General features: G+C 32.7%; 1 protein-coding gene across 2 annotated transcripts; it reads right to left on the reverse strand.

Annotated features, from left to right (window-relative positions):
• Positions 1-8,591: 8,591 nt before the first annotated feature.
• Positions 8,592-12,511, reverse strand: LOC107917963 (acyl carrier protein 2, mitochondrial). Of its 2 annotated transcripts, XM_016847415.2 has the most exons (3): positions 12,108-12,490; positions 9,065-9,154; positions 8,592-8,978 (listed from the first exon to the last, which is right to left on the reverse strand). In XM_016847415.2, the coding sequence occupies exons 1-3, from the start codon at positions 12,333-12,335 to the stop codon at positions 8,802-8,804; spliced, it is 495 nt and encodes a 164-aa protein (XP_016702904.1). In that variant the 5' UTR covers positions 12,336-12,490; the 3' UTR covers positions 8,592-8,801. The 2 variants fall into 2 exon arrangements, with proteins under 2 accessions (XP_016702904.1, XP_016702905.1); XM_016847416.2 differs by lacking the exon at positions 9,065-9,154 and having other exon boundaries at positions 12,108-12,511.
• Positions 12,512-21,371: the final 8,860 nt, after the last annotated feature.

Raw genomic sequence — 21,371 nt, forward strand, 5'->3', positions numbered from 1 at the left:
TTTTGGACTAAATTGAATGATTAGGTGATTAAATGAATTAATTTTGAATACATTTAGATCAAGAAAAGAGGAATCCAAAATTAGATTGGGGGAAAGGCAAAATTATCGAGTAATTGACTTGTTCTTCCGTTTTCATACCCGAGGTAAGTTCGTTGTGGTAATTTCATAATAACTGTATGCTATATGCTTTGAAATTACATTAACTATGATTATGAGATTAGGGATAATGATCGAATTGTGAATACGACCCTACGGATGTGTTCGACAATGAAATCGACAAGTGAAACTTCTCGGTTGAACCTTAGGAATAGTTTAGGATGCTAGTGACATGTCATTAGGTTATTGTGTTGACTTCAAGCCATGATATCAGCACTTTGGGTGCGAATGATACCTTGATTTGGCTAGGGGCCATGGTATAGGTATTTCAGAGAGAAGTTACCTTTATTTGGCTAGGGGCCATGGTATAGATACAGCAGGATAAGTTACCTTGATTTGGTTACAGGCCATGGTATAAGTACTTATCGATTGTGATCCTTGAGTATCCGACTTCTATTCCGAATGGTTCAAAGGGTAAACGAATGATGTGGTTGAGAAAGAGGTTAGTACGAGGTGACACAGGTACGTACGGAACTTATTCGAGTATTAAATAGAGAAAGTTCAATAAGATGGTACTTAATCATGCTTTGAGACATGAGAAAGGTTTGTAGTTAATGTGATTATGATTTGGTAATGTGTAATTGATTGAATTACATTTATTTGATGAATTGGGTTATTCACTTACGAACTTACTAAGCTATAAAGCTTACTTTATGTTATTTGTCTGTGTTTTATAGTGTACCAAAGCTAGCTCAGATTCGGGAGTCGTCGGGAATATTATCGCACTATCAAACACCTAAGTTGGTACTTGAGAAGTTATGTGCTTATGAATTAATGTTTGATGATATAAGTGTTTGAATAGGTAATTGGCATTGACTTAAGCATTGATTTCGTTGAAATAGATGTGGTATGAATTGTGCATATTGATGATGATTTCGGCTACCTATTGTATGATGAATTGGTACCAGTTTGGTTGATTAGGTGAACATGAGTAAGGGTGGCAAATTGGCCTTGCAAATGGCCTATTTTTCTCCACACGGACAGAGACACGGGCGTGTGTCTCAGCCGTGTACATCACACGGTTATGATATACGGCCGTCCTCTGGTGTTGTTATTAAAATGATGTCAGTATGCTACACACGGCTTCACACACGGGCATGTGTTTGGCCATGCGACACAACTCAGTATACCCACTAAATGGCACACGGCCTAGCACATAGGCGTGTGACTTGGCCGTGTTACATAAGTCAATATACCTTACGGGATTGGCACGGCCTGGTACACGGCTTGGCACACGGGCGTGTGGTCGGCCGTGTGACCCAAGTCAGTATGTATGCCCTGTTTTCACATGGCCTGTGACATGGGCGTATCTGAAGCCATGTGAGGCACACGGCCTGTTCACACTGGCGTGTGACCCTTGTATGTTTGAAAATTTTTTTTAAGTTTCCAAAATTTTCATATGTTATCGGTTTAGTCCCGAATCAATTCTAAAGCATGTTTTAGGCCTTGTAGGCCCTTATAAGGGACAATGTGATTATAAATGCATAAATGTATGTATTATGTATGATAAATTTTGTGTATTGATTAGTAATACCTCGTAATCCTATTCTGATAGTGAATATGGGTGAAGGGTGTTACACTTGGGATATGTTGGAGAGATAAAGGATGTAAGCTAAGCTCCATTCAATGGGACATGTTTGTGCGTTGGAGAGTGTTAGCTTTATGCTTCACTTTTGGGATATGTTTGACTCTACGAGTCTATTAGGTGTGTTGGAGATCCGTGTATTCGATGAGTGGTGATAATGCCCACTTTTACGTTTCATAGCTCAAGTGCCAGTTAATCTATAAACATTTTTGTTAGTATTGTGATATATATGCTTGAATGTTATGTGATTATATGAGTATTGTGAGATATGTTTGAATGTTATGTGATTATATAAATATTGAGATATATGCTTGAACGTTATGTAATTATATGAGTATTTTGATATATGCTTAAATATTATGTGATTATATGTGTAATGTGATATATGCTTAAAAGTTAACATGTTTACCATGTAAAAGAACTAGAAAATAATGCACAAGTAAGTATAATATGACAATAGAGTTGGAACTATTGAGGTTATGCTATATGGTTGTTTCGTTGATGCTTGATGAATTGTTTGCATAGTAGTTGTTCTAGGCATTCACTAAACTTGTTAAGCTCGCCCACTTCCTTCTTAAACCATTGCAGATTAGTAGTGTGCTGGTGTAAGTGATGTGGTTCCGAAGGGTGATCCAAGCAAGTCCTTTTTCGTTACTTCGTAGGTGTTATTGTTGTTTGTTTTCATTTTGGGAATAATATTGTTGTTTATTTTCGTTTTGGGAATAAGGCAATGTGGTAGACTTTTAGTGATATTTGCCATGACGTTTTGGATGCCTCTATAGACTATTTGTTCCTAAGTTTATGAGATTCATCTCGTATTATGTTGATTATTGCTCAGACTTACTTTTGATTTTTGAGACTATTACGACGGCTATTTTGATGTTTTTTTGATGATGATATGATAGCATGATGAATTGGTACAAGTTAGAATGATTTTTATGATTATATATTTTATAATCTTCTGGTCTGAAGCAGAGGTATCGATATTCGTGTTGTAAAAACAATACCTCTGTGATTTTGAAATGTATAGTAAGTCAAAATCGTAAATTTGTATCAATACCTTATCACGAGTATCGATACTTGGGGTAATTTTATCAATACTTTTTCAATTGTATTGATATTTTTATAGCCCCCTAAACCCGGTCGAGACATTATAACCGAATCTCGAAGATCACATTAGTCATATTGATGGCTCAAAAAATCATTTATCTATTTTCTCTTAAAAATCATCGTTACTAAAAACGTCCCTGGTGAGAAAACCAAATTTTGTTTAAAATTGTTTATCTTAAGAAAACTCAAGTTATGACTTTTTTTAGAAAGTGTCGTACTTTAATTAAAACATCGCAACGGATAATTTGCATCTAAAACTCGTTTTGTCATTTTCAAAACTTAAATTTAATATATATTTCGTAAAATATCAATTTTGTGAGCAGATAGTGCTGGCTTTTGAAAACAAAGTATTGAATTTTGAAAACACCCTTGTTATGCCTTGTTTGACTTACTTATGAAAAATCTATCATAAATTCTCAATTTCACAATCTTTTAAATGATAACTTTAAAACCTAAATCATACAGAAAAATCCAAAATTAAAATAGTCCAAAGTCCAAAAGAATATCCCAGGTAAAAGTCCACAATAAAAAAAATACATCTTCAAAATATAGAGTACCAAAATAATATATTTTTCTAAAAATGGCCGAAAGCACCTCTGTAAGTCGAGCCCATCCTAACCTCGATTATTATTTAAAAAGTCATAATTAAAAAGAGGTGAACCTTAAAAGCCTAGTGTGAGATCAACACAAATATAATCACATACATATCAAAATATCAATTTCATCATATCAATCATCATGATAATCACAAGTTCTAATACTGATACTTATGCATGAACATGTCAATGCATACTTTCAAAACGATGCACATTTTATAAAATTTCCTACTCATCTCCACTACACACCAATATCGAGTTTCCCAGAACTCGTCCATCCAAAACATCGTTTATGGACAAACCACAACTGATCTGTAGATAAACTGCCATTGATTTGCAGATAAACTGCCACTAATAACACTGATGTGAACAAGCCACCACTGGTTTGCAGATAAACTGCCATTGATTTGCAGATAAACTGCCACTAATAACACTGATGTGGACAAGCCACCATTGATTTGCAGATAAATTGCCACTAATAACACTAATGTGGACAAGCCACCACTAAATTGCAAATATACTACCATTGCTTCCACCTTTCACAAAATCCCACCCCATGCATGCGATATGGTGATTTTCACTTATAACACATATAGATCGCTTATACACTTATGCATGTAAACATGCCTTTATAGTCACTTATCACATAATAATCACTTTTAACTTGCTTAACATGTTTTTCACAATAGATCATAGATCTTGATTTGTCATACATATATACACATAAATCGCACATTTTTAAATCATCACATATAACACATGAGGCATACATCACATATCATGAGCATGAGATCTACACTAATATCATAACCACAATCATAAGCATATCACCTGTCATGTAAATCATAGATCCACTTGGTTAGAACACTTACTTGGTATCCATCTCGATAAGTTATACAGCTCTTCGTAAATATTTAGTATATTCATATATTTTAATACAAGTAATTTATTAACAATAAGATATCGATGTCACACAAACAAATATTATTGGTCCACACCTTAGATTGTAGATCCGAATTGCCCTAACCCTTATTTACAGTTTCACTCAATCTACTCGCAGGACGATCTATCACATAAGTAACATGTATTAGTGTGGATCTTTGAAAATGTTGTGTCACTTAGGAGATCTATCACTAATAGTCTTAACATCACTTACCCCACGATTTAAGACTCTCAAAAAGAGGATTTTTTTTGCAAAGTTAGGGGTCTCCCCTACGATTATTGTTCGGTCCTCCAAAGTGATATAAAGAAGTATTAGTACTATAGTTCAAAAATAAATAACAATAACAGAATACCACTATGATTCATAGAACTATACCATTCAACCATATTAAGGAATCACTAGGAGAAAGGTTTTTACGACCCAAAATAATCTTTACTTACACTTTATTAATCCGAATCGATCAATGAATCGAAAAGGAGCGATGTTGGAAAATTGAGCAATTTAGAAAGGATCATTACGATGAAATAATAAGTTTGATTAAAACAAAGTGAAAATTGGCACAAGGAGAGGAAAAAGAAAATGAAAATGAAAATGAAGATTTTTTTTGGTCACTAGCGGTAGCGACGGCTCGATGACGATCTGGCGATGGAGGAGTTATAATGTTTGGCTAAAAAAAGGGAAGAAAGGAGTAGGAGAAAGAAATTTAAATAAAAATGGAGGAGGGGACTTGCGGTGGCACATGGTGGCAACTACAACGGTGATGAGAGGAGGGAGATAAGAAGAGTGGAGGAGTGGCGGCCATGAGAGGTGATTGGTGGAATGAAGTTTGGGTCACGGTAGAGGAAGAAAAAGATTAAAAGGATCGTGGTGGTTGTTTGCAAAAAAAGATAAAAAAAATAGTGAGAAAAGAAAAAGAAAAATGAAAGAAAGTGAGAGGCAGAGGGGGTATGGATGGAAATCCATGGGAGGAGGGCTTGGTCAACCATGGCCAGGTTTAATGTATCACGCAACAAGGTAAGAGGTGAAGTTATGGCAAGGAAGGGTGACATGGAGTAAAAAGGGGGATCATGCACCCTCAACTTAAGGTAAGTTTGACCTATATTGGAGGAAAGGAATCCTCTTATTTATGGTGAAAAAGGGGTGGACAGAAAACACTTAAACCAAATGAAAAAATTGTAAAAAAATTAAATAGAAGAGTGTGAACATTAGGACTTGAACTACTAGGATAGCTAAGGAGTTAATAAACCACTAGACTACTCATTTCCTTCTTAAACTTGAGCAAATAGAAATAAAAATATGGGATGACATTTGCTAAATGTTTGAAACAAATTTGCACCAAATAGAAATTAATGAGAGCAAAGATATTCGAACTCAGGTCATCAAGTGCAACTCCACCACTACTCAATCACTATAATTGATATTTATTAACAAATGAGCAAAATATTATCTAAATAAAAATTCAGTCGTGACCACTCTCGGTTTATTAACCCAATTTCTACTAACCCAATTTTTAGGATGTGATAATTTTCTTGTGTTTTAATTTTAGATGAGAAATAGAATGCGAATTTGGTATCGATTTTCCATACGGTATCGATACCGAGCAAGGAAAACATCGATACCCATGTTTTAGTATCGGTACTTATTTGATTATCTTGAAAATTTTGCTAAGTGGTCCTAATGCATGTCTAATTATTATTATAAGTTTATTTAAAGTTTGTTTGGCATGTTCTAATGATGATTGATATATGTTTGACTAAAAATTTATAAGATCACTGATAAGGAGGATGATTTCTTAATAATGTGACAATTTACTATGAGTATGACATGAGACGGTAGTGTGGCATCCTAATATTCTGGCTTGGCGACCAAGCTGGGTATAGGGTGTTACAGTATAAATTATGTATTCTTAAACTATTAGGCTTGACAACCCTAATAAGTTAGACGAGATCGGAAGATAAAGTTGAACCGAGTAAATCGTAATTTATCCTGGTTGAGAAAGTGATGTCGGGAGATAAGCGAGTATCAACCAATCGATTAAGTTAATTAGAGCCGAAATGTAATAATTGCTTAATCAATGACTAATCCACTTTAGACCTTTAATCCGAAGTTAGCTCCAAATCCTGAAACAAGTTAATCTTCTTGATTGGTTTATCAATTTAATTTATTTGTTTATCTTTCTTTCTTTCTTTCTTTTTGTTAGTTGTTTATTTTTAATCCTCTTAATTTATTTTATGATCCATTGTAATATAGGAATTAACTATTACTACTTAAACTTAGCACTGTAAAAAGTATTTTCAGTATTTGGTCCATCCTCCTTGGGTACGATCCTCAGAATACTTTCGATATTTCGTTGTACAACTATATTACAATTTAACCCGTGCACTTGCGAACACCGTCGTTCTCAATTCTTATACTTTTTTGGTGTTATATTTATTCTATAAATGATAACTCGTTTATAGGCGATCAACTTCATGTTAGTGTTCAATTGTAACACAAAACTATGTTACATTTTGACATGTTCGCTTGCAAATACCGCACTTATTTTATATATTTTTATTTGCACGATTTTTACTCTAAACATTTACACTTTTGGAAGCGGTCAGAATTCTTAAAGAAATTCTCTAAGGCAACGAAACTTCATGAAAGCAAACAGTCAAGCGAAAAAATAAGAAATGAATAGAAAATGGCACAAGAAAGCAGTGCGCACAAGATGTTTGAGTAAATGCTCACAAAAGTGTTTGATTACTTTGAATGGAATTATTACAAATGAGGGGGAAGACCTCTATTTATAGTTGAGCTCCCCTAGATCCAAAGATACTATTTAAATTTCATCGACAACTAAGATTAATGTCTATCTATAATATGAGAGCCCTAATAGATTTAAATACTATACATTCTTATCCTCTAGGATTGCAATATTCACCATGATAACTTTAAATTACTAAAGTGTTTTCACTTAGCCACCAAGACTTCAAGTAGATGGACTTTCCTTTTTATTCCACTAATTGTGCCAGTTCAAGTGGGCTGAGTAAGTCCAATTGAATTAGTTGACCTTGTTGGACGATTCTATACACATTAGTCACAAGTTTTGATCCATGACCTGTGGCAATTGCAGGTCTATGGAGTATATAGTTGCAAAGAAATAATGTCATCTTTGAAGGTAAAAATGTGAACCCCATGTAAGCATTATGTTCAGCTAAAAACTTGGCAAATCACTTGTGTTCGAGCTTTCTCAAGAATCAAGTTTTATCCTCAAGGACTTGACTTCAATGTCATTGGTTCATCGCAAGATATATGCTTGGGTCATGCTAGTTTCATTACTTGGAAAAATGGAGCTATTGGTTTTGGTGCCTTTTTTTTTTTTATCATGGACTGCTCTAGTAGGTACTTACGACAATTTTGCAATACGCTCATGATAGATGGTGTTAGTGTTAAGCTGCATATTGTCAATGAGGTTTCTGCTTGTTCCAAATACATTCAACATAAAGTTGTGTCACCACCCGAAGAAAGATAAAAATTTGTTACGTCTACTACAGAATGAAAATGGCAATTGGCACCGAAAATATTCATCTTGTATAAAAGACATTTGTAAGCTTCATTTCTAGATCAAGTTGTTCTCGATCATGGACTGTTGTAGCAGGTACTTAAGGCAATTTTGCAATACACTCATTGTGATAGTGCTAGTGCTAGTGCTAAGCTGCATATTGTTAGGAAGGTTTCTGCCTGCTGCAAATATACTCAAACATAAAGTTGTCTCAACCTACATAATGAAAAGGGCAATGGGCACTAGAAATATTCACCCTGAATAGAAGACATTTGCAAACTTCATTTTCTAGATCAAGATGTCCTTGATACTCGAGAAAATCAGAAATCCATTGCACAAGGAGACCTTAAACTGGTTGTACAAGGAGACCCTAAAATGGGCTAATTTCTATTCTAATTTTAGATTTTACCTTTTATCTTCATTGATAGGTTGTTACTATGGTTGTATTACCCATGATACAAATAAATAACAATAACAAATATATTTGAGGATTGCCAATCTACTAGACAATTTTGCAAGTCCAAGTTTCCTCCTATAGGAAATCAAGCAATGCCAAACTAAAGAAGCTGCGATCTAGAACAATCGTTTTCTTAACCCAATTATATAAATTTATTACTTTAAAATGAAATATTATCAAGGAAAATAAAAGAAAAAGCATTTCTCACCAAAATGTTGCATTTTATGAATTGGAACAATACCATTGAAGCAGTAAATATCCAAAACAATCCTAATCCTCCTCAATAACACACTCAGAGGACACTACAGGCATATTTGACCAGGCGTGGAGGTTAGGGAATTATGCAATGTAGTTTCCATGTCTCACATGAGCAAAGTGAAAGCAAAGAAAAAGAGTTTATACTTTTCACTCTACTTTGCCTGAGGGTGAGAAGCAATGAACTCAACAGCATGATTGATAGTGCTGATCTTGTCTGCCTCATTATCAGGTATCTCAAACCCAAATTCTTCTTCAAGGGCCATGACTACCTCCACAGTGTCCAAACTATCTAACCCGAGATCATTTTGAAAATGGGCATTTGGGGTAACCTGCAAAATGGATAAATTAGAAAACTAAACACCATGAAACACTTAGAAGAACCAAATTGTATATGCGACCAAAGGTATATTACTACCTCTTCATTTTCCTTTTTTTTTTTTTTTCTGAAGTACCGATTTCCAAGCATAATCGGACATCGATATAATGAAATGGCTATCCAAAAACCCTTCAAATGCATTAAAACGCTTTTTAGAAATTCATACCCATATCCAACACTTACACTTGAGTCGGAATAAATAGAACATAAGATCTTTGCTAGAAGTTGCACTCGTAATAACTTGCTTAACAAATTATACCTTTTGTCATTCCAAAATATATTTAGCTAAAAAGGAAAAACAAACAAACAAACTAGAGCAGATCAAGCCAAAATTGTCCTCTCAAAAGGACATATCAAGCAAAAGCTATGAAGCAACTACACAGTAATCCCCTTGTATGGGTGTTTGATCTACTACCAACACGACGAAATATGTTGGGATATGCTGGGACACGGCAGGAAAAAAACTGTATTGAAATGATCAAGTCGTATTTGTCTACTGGATGGACATGGAAAAAAACCAGTGGCTCATCACTTCCTAATTCCGGCAATGCAGAAAAGACAGCAACAGGAAAGAGGATGCGAGAAATAAGATGCATATGCAAACTAGAAGATATCATAATAAAAAAGCATGGTAGGCAAAGGAATGAGTGGTCGGGGTTTAAGGAAGAACTGAGAACAGAAGAAAGAAACAGACAAGAGAGCAGGGGAGAGGCTGATGAAAGGATGGGAGAAATAAGATGCATATGCAATTAGAAGAAATCATAATAGAAAAGCATGGTAGGCAAAGGAATGAGTGTCAGGGTTTAAGGAAGAACTGAGAACAGAAGAAAGTAACAGGCAAAAGAACAGGGGAGAGGTTTTAGACTTTCATATTGATTTTGTAATAGATTATTTATTCAATGAGGTTATAAATATGTGAAAAAATGATCCGCTATATACTAAAGAAAAGAAACAATATTTACATTTTCATTGAATATTTTTATATAAAAAATATAAAAATATTTTTTATTGTTTTATCCTCTCCTAGTTCTTTTAAATTCCCATGTCACTGTGTCCTGTCAAGTCATACTCGTATGTGGTGTCATTATCCAGGCCTCTTCGAGCAAAAGATGTATTCAGAGTGAAGTCCCAAAGAATGTTATAGTGCTTTATTAGTTTTATAACAAATAAAAACCTAGGAAGCTGGTCTAAATTAAGATTAGGGCCGATATCTTCCAAATCCAGGAGTGTTGTTTAGGGAGAAAATAATAGTAGTAGAAAGAAACAAGGCTGGAAAACAAGTTAGAAAGAAGTTGGAACTGTAGAAAAAGTAGGGTTAAAAGAACATTTCTTGAGTTTGTTTGGGATGAAATAAAGGTCATTTTGTATTGATACCTAACTTCTTCAAAACCCTTCACTTGACCACATGGTGCTTTTAACAGTGAAGATAAGCGCATCTACCCCAATGTTAGGCTCCTCTTCACCTCCAGCTGTTGTTAACACTTTAAAAAAAATCCGACTCAAACATCTTCACTTTCTTTGGGATACTCATCATAAATAGAATCTAAGAGATCAGACTCTTGCTGTTCCACGCGCATCTTGCCAAGGAAATAGCAACATCAACATCAATTCCACCCTAGTTTAATTCAAAGGCATGAACCAACCATTCCTGCAACCCACCTCTTCCCGTCAGGTTTCGATGTCCAAGCATCATGAGGGGGGATTTCACATAAACACAGTTATCAGCGACGACCTTCTGGTATGTCAAACTGATTGCGGGCACCTTCTAGAATCTCCATCAAGGTTCTCAAATGTTCCTGTCACAGCCAAGAATAAATTGCAGATGACAATTCTTCAATTGCAAATCGTATTGCAGCAAATTCTGTTTCTAGACCTCTATCGCCTCAAACCATGGCTTAAAAGCAAACCCTGATATAAGCTCTAGGGTCTAATCACCCTTTGATGTAAAAATCGGACTGGCTTAGTGAAAAACAGCAATAGTCGAAAGAAATAAGGCTGACAAATGTGTTAGAAAGTTGGAACCCTAAAAATGTAGGGCCGTAAAAGAACATTCAGTTTCCCTCTATTAATTCAAAGAAAATCATAAGAATGTTGTGGTTCTAAATTTAATTATACTAGTGTTACAAATAAAGTTTAATTCCTAGCCCTCGATTTAAACCCTAAAGCTCCTGCATCAACAAGCATCTTTAGTAGAAATAAGCAACAGCCATAGGTTACAATGACCCACTTGTATGTTACAAAAGCTTCTTTCCAGGTAGACATAAAATCACACTTCAACTACATTTAAGTTACTCTAATGCCTATACAATTCTTATTTGCATATCAATCACATGATAGACAAACACAAATATTGCAAAAACATAGACTAACAATGCAGCCAAAGCTATTTTACTGTTTCAATTAGATATCAGATACACAACCAAAACCAGCTCCAGCCTACAACAGACCTATTTCCTATTCCTCCACCTAAAGAAATTGAATAACCAACTGTGTATCGTTCATTTAAGCACCCAAATTTATTTATTTTAGCCATTAAAAAAAAAATAGTTAAGCGATGCCAGACCAAATCACCTCAAATAGCATAGTTTCAAAGTACAAAAGCTTCACACCCAAATCAAACGAACCAAGCAGAATTCAGAAATCAGCTCTAAAGAGACGAAACTACATCGTAGACCAAACAAAATTTTCCAACAATTTCTTATGGGCAGGCTTGTCAATTTCATATTGATTTCACTCAAGACATAAATTTGAAGGCATCTAACTACAGCGAGAAAAAGGACTAGCTGACGAATATTAAATAAAGTAAGCCAAGCAATCCAAAACGTAAACCCATGTTTTCCAGTACCACAGATAGAATCAAATCACTATGTATTAAACAAGTCTTAAAAATAGAATGGCAAACTTAAACGAACTTATTGGCTAATGAAAAGGAAGAAGGAAATAACTCAATACCCTAATATTATAATGTATTTAAAAAGACACATATTCTGTTTAGTTTCCCCCAAACTATATCATAACCAAATAAACCGCACCCAAAAGAGTTCAAGAAAAAAGTTCAAAAAATAAAAAGAAAAGAAAAGACCTTGGAAGGATCTACTTTCTGGAAGTTTTTGACGACGGAGACGACGCGATCGGTGACCTCAGATTTGTCGAGAAATGAGCCCATGACGTCGTCGGAAAAACGACGATGGACGGCGTTGAAGGTGAGAGCAAAGAGACCGTTAAGGCTAGGTTTAGGGTTACGGAGCAGCGACAGAGATGTTGCGTTCACCCTCAGGCGCTTTAGCAAAGCTTCTCTCACCGCAGCCATTTCAATAGATAATAGCGCTCTTCTATCCTCTTGTGTCTGCTGGAAAAGAAACCTTTTATTTTCTGCTGCCGCTCACTCTCGAAGCCTAAAAACTATATGAAATAGAGGATAGTAGAAGTATGAAATCAAAGGCTAATACAACGTCGCAATTTTCTTCTCAGGCTCTTGGTTTTTTTTTTTTGGTAAAAATACTATGCTTTTTTTAAGTAAATTTTTAATTTTTACCAATAAATTAATTTTTTAATTCAATCAAGTTTAAGGTTCCGTTTATTTGCCAGTAAAATATTTTCTGAAAAAGTGTTAAAAATATTTTCTGGAAAATGATTTACTTTTCTAGTGTTTGGATGAATCTGAATAAAATATTTTATGTTGTTTGGCAAATTTTCTGAAAATATTTTTCGAAAAATCTATTTTTACATATATTAATAAATTTATATTTTAAATTATTTTTATATATACTACAATAATTTATTTATAAATAAATAAATCAAATTAAATATATAATAATACTCAATTATTAACCTAGAATATTAACCGTCATAAATTGAAAACAACCAAAGTCAAATAAATTATTTGTAATTGTGTTATAAAAAAATAAAGAACAAGGATTGAATAATTATAAATTAGCTTCCAAACTACAATTAATACTATAAATTAATAATATTATCCAAATACATAATTAGTAGCACACCACATAATAACAACAACATTGTCCAAGTGCATAACTAATATTACACCACATTAAAAGTATCAATATCTTCAACCTTAAGAAAACTTTTGAAGCCAAATTTTTCTATGCTTCTTACTTTTAACTAAAAAAGCTTTGGTCTCGGATTCATGACTCACTAAATAATCAAATATAGAACATAGGAAGTCATCATCAAATCCTTCTACCTCCATCGACATCCCTTCTTCGTAAAGATATGGTGTCTTATCCGCAGTAAATTGTTCCAAAGCATTAGCAATTTTGCTAAGTTGTTCACCCACAAATTTAATTTGTTCATCGACACTTTCTTGAACATTTTTTCTTTTACTCTTAGATGTGCCAGATGAAGATACTTTTGTTCTTACCTCTTCAATCTCTTCATTATCGCAGTTTATAGGCACTGAATCTTGGTTATCATCATCCAAATCTATGTCAGAAATGTTCTGGCAAAAGTCCCTGTTGCCATATCTTTGCCAACAACCAAAGCCATTTTATCATAATGATCAGTGCTTTTATTCAAAAATGGTTCATACTTCTTGTGTACCTGTTGGATATTATACACAATTAGAATAACAAGTAAAAAAGTAATTGAAATATACTTAACATATATATACATATAATACCATCACTACTGCATCATATGTCGCTCTACCACATGTGATCATTTTCATGTTATCATCCCATCCAAAGCCACTTTCACATCGAATTGTGCATATAATCTGCCACTGGTTTTTTACAGTCCTCAAATGATTTTCCACATGCTACGCATCGCATTGGACTTGAAATCTTTCTGAAATAGCTTCGGCAACTCGATTAATAGAAACTGCCTTGAAAGAGTTAGAAGGCTTATTTCCTTTCTGGGCCTCCTCTACTAGAATTTCAAGAAAAAGATGTTCTATCGGTTTTGTCCACCTGAATTGCTTGGAGGTCCCTTCTGTAACGCCCCTAACCTAAATTCGTCACCGGAATAGAGTTACGGAGCATTACCGGAGTTACCAATTCATTTATCAAATATTTCATTAATCTGATATCTTTTCTTTTCCACGTTCAAGTCTCGTATTCAAGTCATCCGAATCTTTATAAAGAAATTTGATCGTCGTTTTCATTTATTTCATGTTATAATACATTCAACTAATGCTCTAAACAAAATTATCATTTTACCCCTAAACTTTTAATTAATGATGATTTCATCCTTAGGTTAAAATAAAATAAAGTTATTGCAATTTAATCCTTATTTCCAGCCGTTATTCTCACACAAATTGATAACAACCTATGAATTCTATAAAATGTCAGAATTTTCCATAATTTCAACACTTTTCAATTTAATCCTTAAAACATGTTTTTCCCTGATCTTGAGCTAAATTAATAATTTCATTCAATTCTGTAATTTAAATAATAAAATAATCCATTTCATGCAAATTGGTCATTTCTAACATTTTTTTTACAAAATTGCCCATAAAATTTTCTTTTATTCAATTTAGTCCATGAGCCTAAAACATACAAATTACCCATGCTAGCTGAATATTCATACATATTTTCCTCCTCCTCCTCTCCATTCCACATCCTTAATTTATATAACATGCAACAAGTAACATTATCAATAATTTCACTATTTACTTATGTATATTCAAAACTGTCCATTTGCGTCATAGTCACTAAATTATTTATATCTTAAGCTACAGAACTCAAAATTAAGATCTGCTAATTTTCCTAAAACTAGACTTACTTATCTTATTACCATAAAATTTTCAGAATTTTTGGTTTAGCCAATAAGTACAGTTTATTCTTTAAAGTTGTCCCTGTTCTGCTGTCTGACAGTTCCGACCCTTTTTCACTAAGAATTAATTATCTCATCGTACGAGATTCGGATGATGTTCCCGCTTATTTCTATTGAAAATAGACTCTTTAAGGATTGTAAACATATAATTTTAATCACTTAATTATTTTTCTCCAATTTTTGATGATTTTCCAAAGTCAGAACAGGGGAACCCGAAATCATTTTGACATTGTCTCACAAAACTTATTATATCTCATGACTTACAATTCCATTGCTTACACCGTTTCTTCTATAAGAAACTAGACTCAATAAGCTTTAATTTCATATTTTATTTATCCTCTAATTAGATTTATACAATTTTTGGAGATTTTTCAAAGTTAGACTACTGCTGCTGTCCAAAACTGTTTTAGTGCAAAATGTTGATTTTCATTCTGCCCCAAATTTCACAGTTCATACAATTCAGTCCTTACTTAATTAACCCCTCAATTAAACTAATTTTCTCAATTAATACTTTTCCTAGACATTATAAGTTATTTCATAACTATTGAAATTCAGAATTTCCACATAAAACTCTAATTTCAAACTCTTTTACAATTTAGGTCCCAAACATTCACTTTCTATTCAATTCTTTCAATAAAATCAGCATATAAACAATTTAAAGCTCTAATTCTATGTCGAATCATCATATACTTCCAGCACATATTCATATAAACTTTCAATTTCTTTCATAGAATCAAGAACTAATGAATTCAACAAATGGACCTAGTTGTAAAAGTCACAAAAACACAAAAAATTCAAGAAATAATCAAGAATTGAACTTACTTGCAGTAAAAATATGAAAAACCAGCTTAAGGGAACTCTTCCATGGTGTTTTTGCTGATGAGAATGCAGAAAAATAAAGAGAAATCTAGATAATTCCACTTTAGTCCTAGCTTTTTAAGTAAATTTTGCAATTTTGCAATTTTGCCCTTATTTCCCCTTATTTTCTTGGTGATTTCATGCTCTTGCCATCCAGCCCAAATAGACCTTGGGTCTATTTTCCTTTTAAACCCTCTTTCTTTTATCATTTAAGCTATTTAATCATTTCCCACAATTTTGCATTTGATACAATTTAGTCTTTTTTGTTTAATTAGCTATCAGTACTTTAAAATTTCTTGACGAAACTTTAATACTAACTTATTAACACTCCATAAATATTTATAAAAATATTTATGGCTCGATTTAAAATTCCCGAGGTCTCGATACCTCATTTTCAATTTTAATTATTTTAATATATATATTTTTAGTACATTTCACTATTTCAAAATTTTTCCTAACTTCACATTTAACTTATACTCACTAAATTAATAATATTTCCTACTCATTTGTCGGATTAGTTTATCTCGAATCACTGTTCCGACACCACTGAAAATTAGGTTGTTATAACTCTCCCCCCCTTTAGGGATTTTCGTCCCTGAAAATCTTACCAGAAGAAGTTGCTTTCAACACTCATAAAACACCTTTACTAACTTCTCAGAATCACAATTTGATTTAACCTCGAATATCTTTTTCCATTCACCTTTGAACTTTAGAACACAATGTTGGAACGTACTGTCAAAATTCTAAATTACCCTATCAGGGATACATATACTCAGCTGATCTGTCAAATGAAAACTCTGTACCTACTGAAATGATCATACAGATCTTTCTTTGTCAAATGAACAACCATAAACTAAATAACATTTTCCTTTCCAATGTTAATGACAATCCCAATTCGAAATCTATAGTCATTCTATCTCATAACACACTAGTATTATCATTGACTGCAATAATCCTAAATGTTCTTAATGTTCGGCTTACTTGCTAACAAATAGACATCTGAACATGAACTCAAAGATATTATGTAACGCTATGGCAATCACTAGTACATCTAACTCACAAGAAGATAATAAAGATCTTGATAATTTCTCAAATAAAGCCAGAAAAAAAACACTGCTTACCGACTCTGGACTTCCATCATAACGGAGATAATAAATTTCCCGCATGTATAAAACAAAATCATAATCAGTAGAAATATAAGAATAGTCTCATATAAATTTTTACCATTAACTACATTTCCAACATATTAAAATAGAATTCCAAGAAGATGAAGAAATGGCGATCATAAACCGACCAAACCAATAGGGCTTTCGTCTAACATCATAATTAACTAGCATTATCAAAACATCAGAACTCCACCAGAGACTGAACAACCACACACATATCTCTGAGGATAAAAGAATATATAGAATACCCAGAAAAGATGATCATATTCGTTTCAACTGTAACTATCACACACAGACATCTTTACTACTCAATTATCATTTCATTTTTTTTTACTAATTCTGTCATCATGAACCCCACATCATTCCATTCACTAACGAAAACCAATTTGGGAAAAATTTCAGCAAACACATACTTTAGACATCGTATCTGAATAAGTCGACTAGCCGAGGTTAACTTTTTCTTTAACCGTGACATTATGTAATCTGAATGATCTTTAGAATAATCTGATATCTTTTTTTTTCAAAACTGTATTCACTTGTCAAATTATTTTCAACTCCGTCTGCATTATTAATTATTCTATTACTGTACTCATTAGTTTCACATTTGTGAACTTATTCAAAATTTTTTTTGTAAATTTTTATTATAAAATACTACATTGGTAAGAGGGTGAGGTCGTAAAGCCTCTAACTGAGTTCTCATAAATACACACATATAACTTAGCATTTATCATCAACATCATATCATCACAATTACATAATTTACTTCAAGCAAATTAACATACATGATTATGTTACACGAACTTTTCAATTATCCATTTCAAACTAGTGTACTTAAACATACATTCCATGAATTTTGAGTAAATTTACTCATAGCATTTACTTAACCAAACAAGTCAGACACATAATATCATATGAATGCCACACAAACATAGATAAGTTTATCACAATATAAACTTTCATTTCATTCACGTTTCATCATTTCTCAACTTTTGATTATCTCATTTCGTACATTGTCACATACATATCATGAACTTCTATTCTTACATTTCTAAGTTCCTTCTCATCATAAACACATTTCAAATATCTCAATATCACTAACTCATACTTCTCTTACCATATACATAATTTAAATTTAACATTTAATAATAAATAATTTGAATTATAGTAATACAATCATACGTTGAGTATGTTTGTACTCAGTGGTATTACCATAATTCAAATTATAAATACTATAATAAATAATAGACATCAAACATGTAACAATATAAGTCATATGTGTTAATTATGCTTTAATTTCATATCTCGGCAATAGTCTTTCATCAAATGGCATCATATATCATCTATATTATCTTTAATCAATTCATGAACCTTTAGTTCAAGCTTTCAATCTCATATCTCTATTTCAATTCACAATTCACATTTCTTTTCATAATTCCACTTTTTCACACTTTCAATAGTTTAATCGATCAAATTCATTCGATTTTCTCATTTCATTTACTCAACCCTATTAACATAACTCGGACTCAGACGGATACACGGATTCAACCAAACACACCAGTAAAGCACATTGTGCCTAAAACGGTACATAGTACCTGATTAGAAAACGACACATAAGTGCCTGAAACGACACACGAGGTGCCTGCTGCGACACACGAGGTGCCTGCTGCGACACACAAGGTGCCTGAAATATGACACATAAAGTGCCTAATCAGAAAAGCCGACAAATCCCGTACACTTCCAGTTCCTATGGCATGCCAATTATATCCGACAAATCTGACAAGTTAATAGGGAATTCAATTCTCATTTTAATTTCACTTAATATTCATATTTACCCCTATTAACAAGACTCGGACTTTGGCGGATACACGGATTCCATCCAAACACACCAAAATGTCCAACCAAAACACACTAGTATAATCCTCCCAAACACACCAGAATAATATAATCCATCCAAAACACACCAGAATAGCACAAAGTGCCTCTTCGGATAAATCCGAAGGATATAAACATCAGCATATCCAAATCTCATCTCCAAATCCCTTCTCAAAATCCTATGGCATGCCAACTATATCCGACTCAGTCCGGTACAGTTAATAGGGTATTCAATTCACTTTCCAGTTTCCAATCAATACACATTTCAATTAATCACATATTCATATCAATTTCATCACATTCCCAATCAATAAATTTTCAAATATAACATATATCCAAAATTCTATTTCCACATCAATCACATATATCCATGCAAATTTAATTCAATATTGATACTTACCTTAAAATTTTACTTACTATACACATAAATTTAAATATAACATTTATTCATACCTTTATGAGTTTTGACTCATCATAATCTACTTTTGCTCATATATTTGAGTATCGCTTTCAACATTATCGTAATTAACTCGGTTGGGAAAGTATCTCTATCTTTAAGTAAAATAAATCTCATCAGAGCTGGAAGATATTAAATTATCTTATCACAAGTTATATAATGGCATGTATTTCTAGACTTCACATATGCTACGTTCGGTCCGAGAACCGACTAAACCTTAGCTCTGATACCAATAAATGTAACGCCCCTAACTCGAATCCGTCACCAGAATAGAGTTACGGAGCATTATCGGAGTTACTGATTCATTTATCAAATATTTCATTAATTCGATATCTTTTCTTTTCCACGTTCAAGTCTCGTATTCAAGTTATCCGGATCTTTATAAAGAAATTTGATCGTCGTTTTCATTTATTTCATGTTATAATACATTCAACTAATGCTCTAAACAAAATTATCATTTTACCCCTAAACTTTTAATTAATGACGATTTCATCCTTAGGTTAAAATAAAATAAAATTATTGCAATTTAATCCTTATTTCCAGCTATTATTCTTACACAAATTGATAACAACCTATGAATTCTATAAAATGTCAGAATTTTCCATAATTTCAACACTTTTCAATTTAATCCTTAAAACATGTTTTTCCATGATCTTGAGCTAAATTAATAATTTCATTCAATTCTGTAATTTAAATAATAAAATAATCCATTTCATGCAAATTGGTCATTTCTAACATTTTTTTTACAAAATTGCCCATAAAATTTTCTTTTATTCAATTTAGTCCATGAGCCTAAAACATACAAATTACCCATGCTAGCTGAATATTCATACATATTTTCCTCCTCCTCCTCTCCATTCCACATCCTTAATTTATATAACATGCAACAAGTAACATTATCAATAATTTCACTATTTACTTATGTATATTCAAAACTGTCCATTTGCGTCATAGTCACTAAATTATTTATATCTTAAGCTACAGAACTCAAAATTAAGATCTGCTAATTTTCCTAAAACTAGACTTACTTATCTTATTACCATAAAATTTTCAGAATTTTTGGTTTAGCCAATAAGTACAGTTTATTCTTTAAAGTTGTCCCTGTTCTGCTGTCTGACAGTTCCGACCCTTTTTCACTAAGAATTAATTATCTCATCGTACGAGATTCGGATGATGTTCCTGCTTATTTCTATTGAAAATAGACTCTTTAAGGATTGTAAACATATAATTTTAATCACTTAATTATTTTTCTCCAATTTTTGATGATTTTCCAAAGTCAGAACAGGGGAACCCGAAATCATTTTGACATTGTCTCACAAAACTTATTATATCTCATGACTTACAATTCCATTGCTTACACCGTTTCTTCTATAAGAAACTAGACTCAATAAGCTTTAATTTCATATTTTATTTATCCTCTAATTAGATTTATACAATTTTTGGAGATTTTTCAAAGTTAGACTATTGCTGCTGTCCAAAACTGTTTTAGTGCAAAATGTTGATTTTCATTCTGCCCCAAATTTCACAGTTCATACAATTCAGTCCTTACTTAATTAACCCCTCAATTAAACTAATTTTCTCAATTAATACTTTTCCTAGACATTATAAGTTATTTCATAACTATTGAAATTCAGAATTTCCACATAAAACTCTAACTTCAAACTCTTTTATAATTTAGGTCCCAAACATTCACTTTCTATTCAATTCTTTCAATAAAATCAGCATATAAACAATTTAAAGCTCTAATTCTATGTCAAATTATCATATACTTCCAGCACATATTCATATAAACTTTCAATTTCTTTCATAGAATCAAGAACTAATGAATTCAACAAATGGACCTAGTTGTAAAAGTCACAAAAACACAAAAATTTCAAGAAAAAATCAAGAATTGAACTTACTTGCAGTAAAAATATGAAAAACCAGCTTAAGGGAACTCTTCCATGGCGTTTTTGCTGATGAGAATGCAGAAAAATAAAGAGAAATCTAGATAATTGCACTTTAGTCCTAGCTTTATTAAGTAAATTTTACAATTTTCCAATTTTACCCTTAATTCCCCTTATTTTCTTGGTGCTTTCATGCTCTTGCCGTCCAGCCCAAATAGACCTTGGGTCTATTTGCCTTTTAAACCCTCTTTCTTTTATTATTTAAGCTATTTAATCGTTTCCCACAATTTTACATTTGATACAATTTAGTTCTT

This window comes from Gossypium hirsutum, chromosome A01 (assembly GCF_007990345.1).
Source record: "Gossypium hirsutum isolate 1008001.06 chromosome A01, Gossypium_hirsutum_v2.1, whole genome shotgun sequence".
Lineage (NCBI taxonomy): Eukaryota > Viridiplantae > Streptophyta > Magnoliopsida > Malvales > Malvaceae > Gossypium > Gossypium hirsutum.

What these genes read in the sequence shown, in the direction of transcription:
- LOC107917963 (XM_016847415.2), bottom strand. Translation starts at nt 12,335, where the DNA reads ATGGCTGCGGTGAGAGAAGCTTTGCTAAAGCGCCTGAGGGTGAACGCA. An exon ending in AGAAAGTAGATCCTTCCAAG is followed by an intron (nt 9,155 to 12,107) that starts GTCTTTTCTTTT and finishes ATGCATTTGAAG; the next exon opens with GGTTTTTGGATAGCCATTTC. An exon ending in AAAAAAAGGAAAATGAAGAG is followed by an intron (nt 8,979 to 9,064) that starts GTAGTAATATAC and finishes TCCATTTTGCAG; the next exon opens with GTTACCCCAAATGCCCATTT.